The sequence below is a fragment of the Conger conger genome, chromosome 5 (assembly GCF_963514075.1).
Source record: "Conger conger chromosome 5, fConCon1.1, whole genome shotgun sequence".
NCBI classification, from domain to species: domain Eukaryota; kingdom Metazoa; phylum Chordata; class Actinopteri; order Anguilliformes; family Congridae; genus Conger; species Conger conger.
The window spans coordinates 62,706,870-62,721,804 of NC_083764.1; the positions used below are offsets into that span (position 1 = coordinate 62,706,870).

Below are 14,935 nucleotides of genomic sequence, written 5' to 3' on the forward strand. Positions count from 1 at the left end.
AGTTAATCAGTTTGAAACTATACAGGGTACATATCATACTTTAATACAGATATATTGATAAACTTTTAGCACACATCGTCGAGAGTTTTGAAGGAACCAGCCTGCTCACTAAGGCGGAGTCTGATTTTGACTTGTGATTGGTTATCATGCTTTTAGGAGGGAGATCTTTCGTTCTGTGAATTTTCCCCTACATAAGTAAAAGTGAAACTAAACTGCAGATATAGCAGAAGCCATTACTGAGCTCAGAACAGACGGAGACAGAATGGCGTCTGGATCTCCTTCTCTCCTGGAAGAGGAGCTCTCCTGTCCTGTGTGCTCTGAAATCTTCAGGGATCCTGTTGTCCTGAGTTGCAGCCACAGCTTCTGTAAGGTCTGTCTGCAGCAGTACTGGGATCAGAAGGGATCTCTGGAGTGCCCAGTTTGCAGGAGAAGATCTTCAAAGGAAAATCCTCCCATTAACCTGTCTCTGAAGAATATCTGTGAGATGTTCTTAAAGGACAGAAGTCAGAGAGCTAAAGCAGGATCTGAAGTGCTCTGCAGTCTGCACAGTGAGAAACTCAAAGTCTTCTGTTTGGATGATCAAATACCCATCTGTGTTATCTGTCAAATTTCCAAAAAACATGAAAACCACAAAATGCGACCAGTTAAGGAGGCTGCAGAAGAGTATAAGGTAACCGGTTAAAACACAATTTACACATTCATAATTTCTTTTATTAACTTTATATTTTACAAATTTCATCAGAAAATTCTTGCTGACTAAAAATGATTTGTTTTGCTTTCATCTACTGAGCCCTTGGTGAAGGTTATCAGACTGAAAACAGAAGTATAATTAACATTGAATATTAAAATGTTTCACTATTTTCACATTCTAATGTAAGTATTTATTGCATTTCCAAAGTGAAATGATCTGCAAAAGGAGCCATTTTAGTTCTCAGGCCTGACTGCAGTTGGAGCTCCTCACTACGTGTCACATGACTGACAGAGAGAGACAGGAGGGAGGGGCAGGAGTGTGGAGACGTTCTCAGAGCTGTGTTAGGGAGCAGTGCTCAGCATGGGACAGTCGGGGTCAAAGTTCATGCTCTGATAAATGTGTCTGAAACAATGTGGTCTAAGATGGAAGATCACTGTTAATGTGTCATGAGAGACTAAGTATACATTGTAGGATATTTTCATTTTAAAACATCTGGATATTGAATGCCTCACAGCAAGGAGGTTCTGGGTTTGAATCCTTGTCAGCCGGGGCCTCTCTGTGTGGAGCTCGCATGTTCGCCCCGTGTTTGCGTGGGTTTCATCCCACAGTCCAAAGACATGCAGGTTAGGCTGATTGGAGAGTCTAAATTGCCCGTAGGTATGAGTGTGTGAGCGAATGGTGTGTGTGCCCTGCGATGGGCTGGCGACCTGTCCAGGGTATATTCCTGCCTTTCGCCCAATGTATGCTGGGATAGGCTCCAGCCCCCCTGTGACCCTGTTCAGGATAAGCGGGTTAAGATAATGGATGGATGGATGGATGGATATTGAATTTTGTCTGTGAAAGCAGAATAGAGCCATTCTGTCTCCCCTCTGTCTGAGCAGGGACTCTTGTGCTGTCTGTAGGCAATGAAGTTTACTGTCTGTCCGTTTCCTCAGTAAAGTGTGGACTCATTTCTTTCCAGAAGAAACTCAGGACTGCACTGGCTCCACTGCAGGAGAAGCTAGAAGCCTTTAATGCAGTGAAGCTAATCTGTGATCAAACAGCAGAGCACATCAAGGTACTGAACTGAGGCCTTTAAATCACAGTGTTGAAAATGCAGCACTGGATTGTGCTGAAATGATGCTGAATAATGTTTATTCCAGAGCCAGGCCCAGCACACAGAGAGACAGATAAAGATGGAGTTTGAGAAACTTCAGCAGTTCCTAAAAGATGAAGAGGCAGCCGGGATCACTGCACTGAGGGAGGAAGAGGAGCAGAAGAGTCGGATGATGAAGGAGAAGATTGAGAAGATGACGGAAGAAATATCATCCCTTTCAGAACAGATCAGAGCCTTAGAACAGGAGCTGGGAGCTGAAGACATCTCATTCCTGCAGGTAAGACCTGTTCACTCTGTGTCTGTAGGACTCTATGTACACTGCTGTTAATGCTCACACACATTCATTTATACAATATAGTATTCTCTATTCTTGCAAAAGTCATTCAATCTCCTCAAAACTTAATCAAGCAGAATTATTGTCTTGCAGGGAAAGTGTTTTAAATCAATGCTATCATGCAACATACACTGTACACATGTATAACAGTGTTAAAGCAGAAGATTTATTTTTCTATGTCATATAATATCAAAAGGTATTTAAAGAGATTAATGTGGTTCCTAGCATGGTCTTAATGGACAGAGTATTGCTACAGTGATAATAATTCACTCTCTTTATTTCAGAGCTACAAGGACACACAAAACAGGTAAACAAACTCCATCCTCTCTCATAAGGTTAAATATCAAGAGTAGTTTATTAGCTCTGCAGTGTTCTATCAGTGAGCTACTGTGGAATGTGTTTGAAATGCCTCTCTCTCTGTAATAATTACTGCAGCTTTAATAATGACTATGGAGGAACATATATATATAATAATATTGAAGTATTTACAATATTATTTGCCTCAAATATAAATACCCCCCTTCCCCCCTCCCACACTCCTACGAGTGTGTGTCCCTCAGTGGGGCTGTGACTGTGTGTTTCTCACTGGGGCTGTGAGTGTGTGTTTCTCAATGGGGCTGTGAGTGTGTGTTTCTCAGTGGGGCTGTGAGTGTGTGTCTCTCAGTGGGGCTGTGAGTGTGTGTCTCTCAGTGGGGCTGTGAGTGTGTGTTTCTCAATGGGGCTGTGAGTGTGTTTCTCAATGGGGCTGTGAGTGTGTGTCTCTCAGTGGGGCTGTGTGGCAGAATGCTGGGAGGGATGGAGCCATTTTCTTCCAGAATGAAGATCTGATGTTGCTGCTGATAATCTTCTACGCCCACAGCACAAGTGACTCCTGAATATTATTGCAGAGCCCAGTGCACCCTGGGGGATCCAGAGACGGTCTCAGGAGCGCTGATTGATGTGGCCAAGCACCTGGGCAATCTGAAGTACAGAGTGTGGGAGAAGATGCTGGGGACTGTTCAATACAGTGAGTACTGGGGGCAGGGAGCTCCACATTGTCACTGTACAGGGGGAATCTTCAGCATCCTTTCCACAAGCTGATGAAGCCAGTCAGAGTCATATTGGTCCTGTCTATGTGAGAGCCCTGGAGTGAAGAGACTGAGCACCAGTCCTTAATCTCACTGATGCTCATAATAAAATGCTGCTTTCAAAGTGATACTGTATTTGCTACAGAAACACTGACAGGCTTTGCTCCTTCTTATTACTATATTATACAATCCTTGTGACTTAAGAAATATTATTGTCTTTTGGTTCTGCTGCTTCTCTCACACATGTATCTGAGGTTATAATGGTTGTTGTTGTGAAACCCAGTTTATATCAAGAGGACCCCATTGTGTCTGACGGTTTCCCTTTGTACAGCTCAGTGCTGACGTCTCATTCTCTGTCCCTTCAGCTCCTGTGACTCTGGACCCAAACACAGCATATCCCAAACTCTCACTGTCTGAGGATCTGACCAGTGTGAGACGCAGTGGTGAGAGACAGCAGGTTCCTGATAATCCAGAGAGATTTGATTGGTTGTGGGTGCTGGGCTCTGAGGGATTCAGCTCAGGGAGACACTGCTGGGATGTAGAAGTGGGGGGTGTGGCCTGGCGGGTGGGTGTGGTTAAAGAGTCCATCAGCAGGAAAGGGGGTGGGTATGTGAGCCCAGCAGCAGGAGTGTGGAGTATAGAGCTGTGCGATGGGAAATACAGAGCCCTGACCTCCCCACTCACACTCCTCACTGTGCAAAGGGACCTCCAGAGGGTCAGAGTGCAGCTGGACTGGGACAGGGGGGAGGTGTCATTCTCTGACCCCAGGGACAACACTCCTCTCTACACTTTTGAACACTCCTTCACTGAGAGACTGTTTCCAGTCTTTAGTCCTGTGGAGACAGTGCGGATCTGCCCACTGAAGGTGTCTCTAAGTGTAAAATAGCACTGTGGGATTGTTTGTAAACATCAGTTGAAGTCAAAGTACTGTATTTGATCAACTCAGAGCAGGTTTACTAAAAATGTTATAAACAAAAACACTACAAAATATTGTGCTTTATTTGAAATGTAAATAGAAACATTGTATTGTGCTTGATGAGAAATGTCTAATCTCTCTGTTATAACCTCAGAATGTTATTACTGAGTAATTCCTGTGGTACATGGTGGTATTGTAAGTACACTGGTGTGTGTGTAATGAGTCATTTCTGTGATATATGCTGGTATTGTAAGTACACTGGTGTGTGTGTGTAATGAGTTGGGGTTTAATAAATACAGCAGTGGAATCACTCCAGAGTGCTGCTCTTTTCCTGACCCGTCACCAGTGTGTCTCCCAGGTGTGTGATGAGGTAAGTCTCTCTCTCCGGTGCAGTATGAACGCAGACAGAGACAAATACACCCCTCATACGCTGGGTTTGGGCTCATTCCACACTCACTTGAGCTGATCTGAGATCAGTGGAGGCCCCCAAGGCTCCCTGGTTGAAAAAGAATCTCAGCGCAGAAAGTGTGCTGCAGTGCTGTGATTGGGTGTTCAGGTCTGCCAATCATTTCAGGAAAAACACAAAAGAGGGTGGAATCAGTAAGGATCCTACTTTATTGAGTCTAACCTCCAGAGATGCTCTGAAGAACCAAAAATCAAGCTTCCACCTTAGGCTACTATACACATCTCAGAATACATTTCATTGTTTAAAACGCATCCTCTTGGCACAAATAAAATAGTGCTCATAGCAGTTGTAATGGAGCGCTGGGATTGTGTGTGCAGTAACGTAAAGACAGGAGATATCTGTATCGTTACTTTCATTGGAAGTTGAACAGGACCAGAGAAACGAGTGTGACTCACACACCTCTTCTGACAGCCGACTTCTTCACTCCTTCTTCACCCCGACGCTGCTGCGTAACAGTGACTCTACCGCCCTCTAGTGGCATCAGAACTGGCAGTCTCACGCCACTCCACTCCATCTCCTGCCACCAAACATTTTTACCTACTATAACTCTACTTACCAGTCTAATCGTTCTACAATAACCACTGCAAAGTTCATTTTTACTTCTCAGCAATTATTTTCATAATCTGAAAAAATAAGATTATAAATTCTTGTAAGAAATAGCCATGGCTACAACACTTTATTAAAACGAACAAGAAACGGAACAAACAAAGCAATCACTATTAAACAAATGCAAAATCATCAGATCCAGTCCAGATCAAAAACGGGAGCCAAGAGTCACAACACCAGAGCAGCTAATCTGGAGGCGGAGAGAGACAGAAACACGGCAATAACGATCTCACTTTATTTATTTTAGTTATTTATTTAGAGTCTGGAATTTAGTGGGCGCGATTTAATGAAATTCACTATTTTGATTGCTGTTTGGAGAACATCTTTAAGATCGGGCTCAAGGGTCTTGGATGCCAGGGCCTCCCTGTGGATAATGCAGTGAGTGAACTTGACGTGCGGTGCAACGCTAAGGACCTTTGCTTTCAGTCCTTTATTTTCCCCAGCATAGCTCCGGCACCGTCAGTGCATATGCTTATGCAGTTATCCCAATACAGCCCTGCCTCCTCCATCCAACCATTAAGACAGTTAAAAATGTCACCTCCGGTACACCTTCCTTCCATCGGAGAGCAGAACAGCATGTCCTCATGAAGTTTCCCGTCATAACGGTAGCGAATAAATACCATTCAGTGCGCGACATTAATCAAGTCAGTAGACTCGTCTAACTGCAAAGAAAACCGGCAGTTTTTTACTCTCTCGATTAGCTGGCATTTAATGTCATTAGCGATCTCGTTAATGCGCTTGGACATGATATCATTGGAGAGGGGGATTTGTTTGAGCGCACTTGCAATCTTTTCACCATGCATTGCGGTGGTCATCGCAATTGCTGCAGGAAGGATGAGGCTTTCAGCAGTTGTGCGTGGCATTTGTGCTTTTGCTACAAGGTGGGCCACTTCGTATGACGCTGCCAAGGCTTTGGTGGGCATAGTAGCTTGCCCACGCGCTACAGTCTTTTGCCCATGCAGCGCAGCTTCTTTTCGCAGAAAGAATGTCATCGGGATGTCGGCTTTCGAGATGTCGTTTTCTTTTGACATATTTTAAACTCTCATTTGCCAGAACATCGCCGCAAATTACACACTGTGGGTGGTCGAGCTCATTTTTAACTTGGCACGTGAATCCATATTTCAGAAATTCTTTCTGATAGTGGCGACGCCTCGTTGGTGTTTCTTTTTTATTCTCACCGGCCTGTAGACTTGTCCCATCTGAGGATCGCGGAAGAGTAGACGCACTGGTAGATGGCACTTCTGAGCTTTTATCAGATTTTTTTAGCAGCCACCTGTCCATTTTCCATGCAAGTTATCGTGGCTAGTAACGCAAGAAACGTGGCAAGTAGCCTATGTCATTTTGTTTTGTTTTATTTAAAAAAAACCGGGAAGAAGTTGACCAGTAGCCCATACTAAACCAGAGCCATTGAATGACAGATTACTTTTTCTCTCTCTCTTCTCTTAACAGCGTGTAGGAATTAGAAAAAGGCAGATTTATGTTTTATTGACATTTTATTTTTTGTTGTTTCACCTGGCGTAATAACAGGCTAATTTCCGACTGAAGAAACAAATCATTTGGCGACCCCACAAAAGTTTTACCCCTAGTTTAAGAATCACTGCGCTACAGAGCCTCTGTGCTGAGTGATCTGGTTAGAGTTCAGAGACTCACTGAGTTCTCTGGTTAGAGTACAGAGGCTCACTGAGTTCTCTGGTTAGAGTACAGAGGCTCACTGAGTTCTCTGGTTAGAGTACAGAGCCTCACTGAGTTCTCTGGTTAGAGTACAGAGCCTCACTGAGTTCTCTGGTTAGAGTACAGAGCCTCACTGAGTTCTCTGGTTAGAGTACAGAGGCTCACTGAGTTCTCTGGTTAGAGTACAGGTGCTCACTGAGTTCTCTGGTTAGAGAACAGAGCCTCACTGAGTTCTCTGGTTAGAGTACAGAGCCTCACTGAGTTCTCTGGTTAGAGGACAGAGCCTCACTGAGTTCTCTGGTTAGAGTACAGAGCCTCACTGAGTTCTCTGGTTAGAGTACAGAGCCTCACTGAGTTCTCTGGTTAGAGTACAGAGCCTCACTGAGTTCTCTGGTTAGAGTACAGAGCCTCACTGAGTTCTCTGGTTAGAGTACAGGTGCTCACTGAGTTCTCTGGTTAGAGTACAGAGCCTCACTGAGTTCTCTGGTTAGAGTACAGAGCCTCACTGAGTTCTCTGGTTAGAGTACAGAGCCTCACTGAGTTCTCTGGTTAGAGTACAGAGGCTCACTGAGTTCTCTGGTTAGAGTACAGGTGCTCACTGAGTTCTCTGGTTAGAGAACAGAGCCTCACTGAGTTCTCTGGTTAGAGTACAGAGCCTCACTGAGTTCTCTGGTTAGAGTACAGAGCCTCACTGAGTTCTCTGGTTAGAGTACAGAGCCTCACTGAGTTCTCTGGTTAGAGTACAGAGCCTCACTGAGTTCTCTGGTTAGAGTACAGAGCCTCACTGAGTTCTCTGGTTAGAGTACAGAGCCTCACTGAGTTCTCTGGTTAGAGTACAGAGCCTCACTGAGTTCTCTGGTTAGAGTACAGATATACAGGAGTACACCTCCTCTCTCAGCAGGTGGTCAAGCTCTGCTTCCACTTTCGCTCCCATAGCATAGGGGACTGGTCTTGGTTTAAAGAATCTAGGAGTGGCTTCCTTATCCACGTAGATGTTTGCTGGTGGTCCATTCAGCTTACCCAGCTGCTCTTTGAACACCGCTTGGTTTTGTCTGAGCACTCCTTCAATGTCTCTACTTTAGTGTCTGTCGGTTGATTTACAGAGCTCCATTCTAAACCTAGTTCTTTTATCCAGCCTCTCCCTCGTACATTTGGTCCTGTTCCCAGTACTTCTACTACAGGAAGGTTCTTTACAGCGTCCTTGTGTTTTACCATCACTCTCACAGAACCCAGTATCACTACCTTTTGGCCTGTGTAAGTTTTCAGCTTGAGAGGGCCTGTCTTCAGCTCTGGCGTTACTTCCCTGTTCCATAGCGCTGTAGAGTCAGACTCGTTCATTAGAGTTACTCCAGCGCGTCCACTTCAAACTGCGTCTCTGTCTCATATCCCCTCAACATTATGGCGAGGGGTGCTACTTTGGGAATCACCGTGTCATTTACGGCAAGCATTACAAACATGTCCGCTGTTCCTCTTCCAAGTCATTTTCCTCTCTTCCAGTGACGTGATGTGTTCTTTGTGCCTGCCCTTGTTTGCCTGTCTTCCATCCTCCCCCTTCACACTGTGCTGCATCTGATGCTGCTCTACATCTGCATACTTACTGAATGTGCCCCTTCTTGCCGCATCTGTGGCAGTTTTCTGAAATGAAACGACACTCACTGGCAATGTGCTGCTCCCAGCCGCACCTGTAGCACGCTCAGCGCTGCTCCCCTCTCCGCTCTGGTTGTGCGGCGGCCATCTTGTGTTTATCTGGGCTGTTCCCCTCTCTGCTCTGGTTGTGTGGCGGCCATCTTGTGTACATCTGGGCTGCTTGCAGAAGGAGAGGCCTCTGAATGATGAGTCTGTAAATCTGGCACGTCTTTGTTTGCCCCTTCCAACACTTGTGCTGCGCTCAGCGCCTGTTCAAAAGTCCGGTCCGTTTCCGACAAACAGACGGTGCCGAATACGGTCATCTCCAGCTCCACAAACCAGTCTCTCTCTCGTGGCATTTCTGTCTGCTCCGCCCCATCATTTCAGTCCCGTGCTGATTTTCTCCACACGACCACATAGCTCAACATGGATTCCCCCAGTTGCCTGAACCTCCAGGTTAGAGTTTGAGTTTGAAGCACTGAACCACCTCGCTTGGCTTCAGACTGGAATGTTCCTCGAGCAGTGTCACTCGCTCATGAGTCTCCTCATGATGGGGTGGGGGACGTAGAAGACGAAAACATGCTACGGGCGGTTTTCAACACATGTGCATGCCCATATAAAACTGACGCTTTTAAATGTAAAATTCAACGTAATTGTTCTGATAATTGTCTTTCTTTTTTTGGTATGGAGCCTGTATGCAATGAGAAGGCCTACATCTCTCCCACATACGCATCTATTAATATTGAAAAAATCTAGTCTTATTTTACCAGTCCCGTGCATAATTACTACTCTCCAGAATTCCCTTGGTTTATCCACTGGGAAGATTTCCTGACCGAACGGTTAAAAAAACGCACGTGTGTCTGTATGTACTGTCGTCCGTGTTCAAAAGGTGTTTCGCTTTTTAAAGCGTTTTTAAAGTCTTTAATTGAATGCATTTCATACGGATTTGGCTTTGCATCAATTATCTGCATCCCATGGCTTTGGTTTACTCTGCAGTGCACTCTTGTGGACAAACCAGGGTGGTACACCTGAGGAAGAAACAGGACAGAACTGGACTGGACAGAACTGCTCTGGACAGAACTGAATTGAGAGCCAATCATTATTACATTAGTGGCATTTGGCAGACGCTCTTATCCAGAGCGACGTGCAGTTGAGTAGACTAAGCAGGAGACAATCCTCCCCTGGAGCAATGCAGGGTTAAGGGCCTTGCTCAAGGGCCCAATGGCAGTGTGGCTACACTGGGATTAGAACCACCGACCTTGGTGTCCCAGTCATTTACCTTAACCACTACACCACAGGCTGCTCTTTCAATATTTGTGAAATTCAACTAATCTAAAGCACAGCTACCTAGCTTCATATTATGAAGACGAATGGATTGTGGACTCCAGTTATGCATCTGTGTGTGAATCATGTTTGTTAGGGAGGGTGTGTGCTTGAGTTTATGTGGATAATGCGATTCCATTTGCATTAATACATGAGAGAGAACTGGCAGAACCTGAAGAGCAGGGCTGGTGTAAAAGTGAAGACAGACTTTTACAGTGTACCACTTTCTCACAGACAGACGCTGTAGCTACACTGGGGAACTTATGATATGATTTCACTGTATATCCTTCAGATTGATTTACTGAGCTCAGAACAGACGGAGACAGAATGGCGTCTGGATCTCCTTCTCTCCTGGAAGAGGACCTCTCCTGTCCTGTGTGCACTGAAATCTTCAGGGATCCTGTTGTCCTGAGTTGCAGTCACAGCTTCTGTAAGGCCTGTCTGCAGCAGTACTGGGATCAGAAGGGATCTCAGGAGTGCCCAGTTTGCAGGAGAAGATCTTCGAAGGAACATCCTCTCACTAACCTGTCTCTGAGGAATATCTGTGAGACGTTCTTAAAGGAGAGAAGTCAGAGAGCTAAAGCAGTATCTGAAGTGTTCTGCAGTCTGCACAGTGAGAAACTCAAAGTCTTCTGTTTGGAGGATCAAATACCTATCTGTGCTATCTGTCAAATTTCCAAAAACCATGACAACCACAAAATGCGACCAGTTCAGGAGGCTGCAGAAGAGTATAAGGTAACTGGTTATAACGCAATTCACACATTCATAATTCATTTTATTAACTTTATATTTTACAAATTTCATCAGAAAATTGTTGATTGAAAAAAATTTGCTTTGCTGTCATCTACGTAGCCCTTGGTGAAGGTTATCAGTATAACTGAAAACAGAAGTATAATTAACATTAAATATTAAAATGTTTCATTATTTCACATTCTAATGTAAGTATTTACTGTATTTCCAAAGTGAAATGATCTGCAAAAGGAGCCATTTTAGTTCTCAGGCCTGACTGCAGTTGGAGCTCCTCACTACGTGTCACATGACTGACAGAGAGAGACAGGAGGGAGGGGCAGGAGTGTGGAGACGTTCTCAGAGCTGTGTTAGGGAGCAGTGCTCAGCATGGGACAGTCGGGGTCAAAGTTCATGCTCAGATAAATGTGTCAATGTGGTCTCAGATGGAAGATCACTGTTAATGTGTCATGAGAGACGAAGTATACATCGTAGGATATTTTCATTTTAAAACATCTGGATATTGAATGCCTCACAGCAAGGAGGTTCTGGGTTTGAATCCCGGTCGGCTGGGGCCTCTCTGTGTGGAGTTTGTATGTTCTCCCCGTGTTCATGTGGGTTTCCTCTGGGTACTCCGGTTTCCTCCCACAGTCCAAAGACATTCAGGTTAGGCTGATTGGAGAGTCTAAATTGCCCGTGGGTATGAGTGTGTGAGTGAATGGTGTGTGTGCCCTGCGATGGACTGGCGACCTGTCCAGGGTGTATTCCTGCCTTTCACCCAATGTATGCTGGGATAGGCTCCAGCCCCCCTGTGACCCTGTTCAGGATAAGTGGGTTAAGAAAATGGATGGATGGATGGTTGGATATTGAATTTTGTCTGTGAAAACAGAATAGAGCCATTCTGTCTGTAGGCAGTGAAGTTTACTGTGGGTCTGTTTCCTCAGTAAAGTGTGGACTCTGTCATTTCTTTCCAGGAGAAACTCAGGACTGCACTGGCTCCACTGCAGGAGAAGCGAGAAGCCTTTAATGCAGTGAAGCTAATCTGTGATCAAACAGCAGAGCACATCAAGGTACTGAACTGAGGCCTTTAAATCACAGAGTTGAAAATGCAGCACTGGATTGTACTGAAATGATGGTGAATAATGTTTATTCCAGAGCCAGGCCCAGCACACAGAGAGACAGATAAAGATGGAGTTTGAGAAACTTCAGCAGTTCCTAAAAGATGAAGAGGCAGCCAGGATCACTGCACTGAGGGAGGAAGAGGAGCAGAAGAGTCGGATGATGAAGGAGAAGATTGAGAAGATGACAGTAGAGATATCATCCCTTTCAGAACAGATCAAAGCCATAGAACAGGAGGTGGGAGCTGAAGACATCTCATTCCTGCAGGTAAGACCTGTTCACTCTGTGTCTGTAGGACTATGTACACTGATGTTAATGCTCACACACATTCATTTATACAATATAGTATTCTCTATTCTTGCAAAAATCATTCAATCTCCTCAAAACTTAATCAAGCAGAATTATTGAAAGCATTGCAAATGTTTTAAGTCAACTTCATCGTACAACATACACTGTACACATGTATAACAGTGTTAAAGCAGAACATTTATTTTTCTATGTCATATAATATCAAAAGGTATTTAAAGATATTAATGTGGTTCCTAACATGGTGTTAATGGACTGAGTATTGGCTGATAATAATTCACTCTCTTTATTTTAGAGCTACAAGGACACACAAAACAGGTAAACAAACTCCATCCTCTCTCATCAGGTTAAATATCAAGAGTAGTTTATTAGCCTGCAGTGTTCTATCAGTGAGCTACTGTGGAATGTGTTTGAAATGCCTCTCTCTCTCTCTCTCTCTCTCTCTCTCTCTCTCTCTCTCTTTAATAATTACTGCTGCTTTAATAATGACTATGGAGGAACATATATATATAATAATATTAAAGTATTTACAATATTATTTGCCTCAAATATAAATACCCCCCTTCCCCCCTCCCACACTCCTGTGAGTGTGTGTTTCTCAGTGGGGCTGTGAGTGTGTACTTCTCAGTGGGGCTGTGAGTGTGTGTCTCTCAGTGGGGCTGTGAGTGTGTGTCTCTCAGTGGGGCTGTGAGTGTGTGTCTCTCAGTGGGGTCAGGCCTTGAGTGTGTTTCTCTCAGTGGGGTCAGGCTGGGAGTGTGTGTCTCTCAGTGGGGCTGTGAGTGTGTGTCTCTCAGTGGGGCTGTGAGTGTGTGTTTCTCAGTGGGGCTGTGAGTGTGTGTTTCTCAGTGGGGCTGTGAGTGTGTGTCTCTCAGTGGGGCTGTGAGTGTGTGTTTCTCAGTGGGGCTGTGAGTGTGTGTCTCTCAGTGGGGCTGTGAGTGTGTGTCTCTCAGTGGGGCTGTGAGTGTGTGTCTCTCAGTGGGGCTGTGAGTGTGTGTTTCTCAGTGGGGCTGTGAGTGTGTGTCAGTGGGGATGTGAGTGTGTGTCTCTCAGTGGGGCTGTGAGTGTGTTTCTCAGTGGGGCTGTGAGTGTGTGTCTCTCAGTGGGGCTGTGAGTGTGTGTCTCTCAGTGGGGCTGTGAATGTGTGTCTCTCAGTGGGGCTGTGTGGCAGAATGCTGGGAGGGATGGAGCCATTTTCTTACAGAATGAAGATCTGATGTTGCTGCTGATAATCTTCTATGGTAATGAAACCCTGCCCACAGCACAAGTGACTCCTGAATATTTATTGCAGAGCCCAGTGCACCCTGGGGGATCCAGAGAAGGTCTCAGGAGCGCTGATTGATGTGGCCAAGCACCTGGGCAATCTGAAGTACAGAGTGTGGGAGAAGATGCTGGGGACTGTTCAATACAGTGAGTCCTGGGGGCAGGGAGCTCCACAGTGTCACTGTACAGGGGGAATCTTCAGCATCCTTTCCACAAGCTGATGAAGCCAGTCAGAGTCATATTGGTCCTGTCTGTGTGAGAGCCCTGGAGTGAAGAGACTGAGCACCAGTCCTTAATCTCACTGATGCTCATAATAAAATGCTGCTTGAAGAGTGATACTGTATTTAAGGGGCTACAGAAACACTGACAGTGTGCAGCTCAGTGCTGACGTCTCATTCTCTGTCCCTTCAGCTCCTGTGACTCTGGACCCAAATTCAGCACATCCCAAACTCTCATTTTCTGAGGATCTGACCAGTGTGAGATGGAGTGAAGAGAGACAGCAGGTTCCTGATAATCCAGAGAGATTTGATGGGTGGGGTTGGGTGCTGGGCTCTGAGGGATTCAGCTCAGGGAGACACTGCTGCGATGTAGAAGTGGGGGGTGTGGCCTGGCGGGTGGGTGTGGTTAAAGAGTCCATCAGCAGGAAAGGGCGTGTGGATGCGAGCCCAGCAGGAGGAGTGTGGAGTATAGGGCTATACGATGGGAAATACACAGCCATGACCTCCCCACGTAAACACCTCACTGTGCAGAGGGACCTCCAGAGGGTCAGAGTGCAGCTGGACTGGGACAGAGGGGAGGTGTCATTCTCTGACCCCAGTAACAACACTCCTCTCTACACTTTTAACCACTCCTTCACTGAGAGACTGTTTCCATTCTTTAGTTCTGTGAAGACTTTGCGGATCTGCCCACTGGCTGTGTCTGTAAGTGTTAAATAGCACTGTGGGATTGTTTGTAAACATCAGTTGAAGTCAAAGGACTGTATTTGAACTCAGAGCATGTTTATTACAAATGTTATAAACAATAACACATCATTACAAAATATTCTCTATTATTTCAAATGTAAATACAAACATTGTATTGTGCTTGGTGAGAAATGTCTAATCTCTCTGATATAACCTCAGAATGTTTTAACTGAGTAATTTCTGTGGTATATGGTGGTACTGTAAGTACACTGGTGTGTGTGTAATGAGTTGGGGTGTAATAAATACAGCAGTGGAATCACTCCAGAGTGCTGCTCTTTTCCTGTCCCGTCACCAGTGTGTCTCCCAGGTGTGTGATGAGGTAAGTCTCTCTCTCCGGTGCAGTATGAACACAGACAGAGACAAATACGCCCCTCATACGCTGGGTTTGGGTTCATTACACACTCACTTGAGCTGATCTGAGATTAGTTGAGAAACACAGAGCCATCATCATAAGCAGTGACGTGTGGTTGTGTTTTAAGCAGGGTCGTCGTGGTAACACATAAAAGGCCATCGCCATGGAGACAGCAGCTGTAGTACAGTGTGAATGTCACTCAAAGGTAGCGTAATATCAATCAGTGTCCGATTGGAGTGGTTTCAATCCAATTCAAAAAAGAACAATACCAAACCACCTTTTGTGTTTCATTGCATATTTCTAGGATTTTTATGACTTCTATTGTTACAACCAGTTTCACGATATGGAGAGCAAAGAATTGTGTTCAGCTTCATTCATAAACTGTGCTGCTCCATCAATCTGCAATCTGACTTG

The 14,935-nt window shown here is 45.1% G+C and overlaps 2 protein-coding genes across 2 annotated transcripts; both read left to right on the forward strand.

The window, feature by feature from the left end:
• The first annotated feature begins 262 nt into the window (after positions 1 to 262).
• On the forward strand, positions 263 to 4,347 carry LOC133129126 (E3 ubiquitin-protein ligase TRIM35-like). Its single transcript, XM_061242972.1, has 6 exons — positions 263 to 670; positions 1,653 to 1,748; positions 1,834 to 2,060; positions 2,457 to 2,491; positions 3,011 to 3,127; positions 3,554 to 4,347. Exons 1-6 carry the CDS (start codon positions 263 to 265, stop codon positions 4,072 to 4,074), a joined length of 1,404 nt encoding a protein of 467 aa, XP_061098956.1. The 3' UTR covers positions 4,075 to 4,347.
• A 5,800-nt stretch (positions 4,348 to 10,147) lies between these two features.
• On the forward strand, positions 10,148 to 14,142 carry LOC133128957 (E3 ubiquitin-protein ligase TRIM35-like; the record flags this gene model as incomplete). Its single annotated transcript, XM_061242765.1, has 6 exons — positions 10,148 to 10,531; positions 11,497 to 11,592; positions 11,678 to 11,908; positions 12,243 to 12,265; positions 13,236 to 13,354; positions 13,619 to 14,142. Coding segments are annotated over 6 exons (1,377 nt in total), but the record flags the coding sequence as incomplete, so codon positions are not given.
• Positions 14,143 to 14,935: the final 793 nt, after the last annotated feature.

Excerpts from the sequence above, each read along its gene's own strand:
- LOC133129126 (XM_061242972.1), top strand. The coding sequence starts at position 263 with ATGGCGTCTGGATCTCCTTCTCTCCTGGAAGAGGAGCTCTCCTGTCCT. Across the intron at positions 671-1,652 it reads AGGCTGCAGAAGAGTATAAG|AAGAAACTCAGGACTGCACT; the intron begins GTAACCGGTTAA and ends ATTTCTTTCCAG. Across the intron at positions 2,492-3,010 it reads TAGTTTATTAGCTCTGCAGT|CCCAGTGCACCCTGGGGGAT; the intron begins GTTCTATCAGTG and ends ATTATTGCAGAG.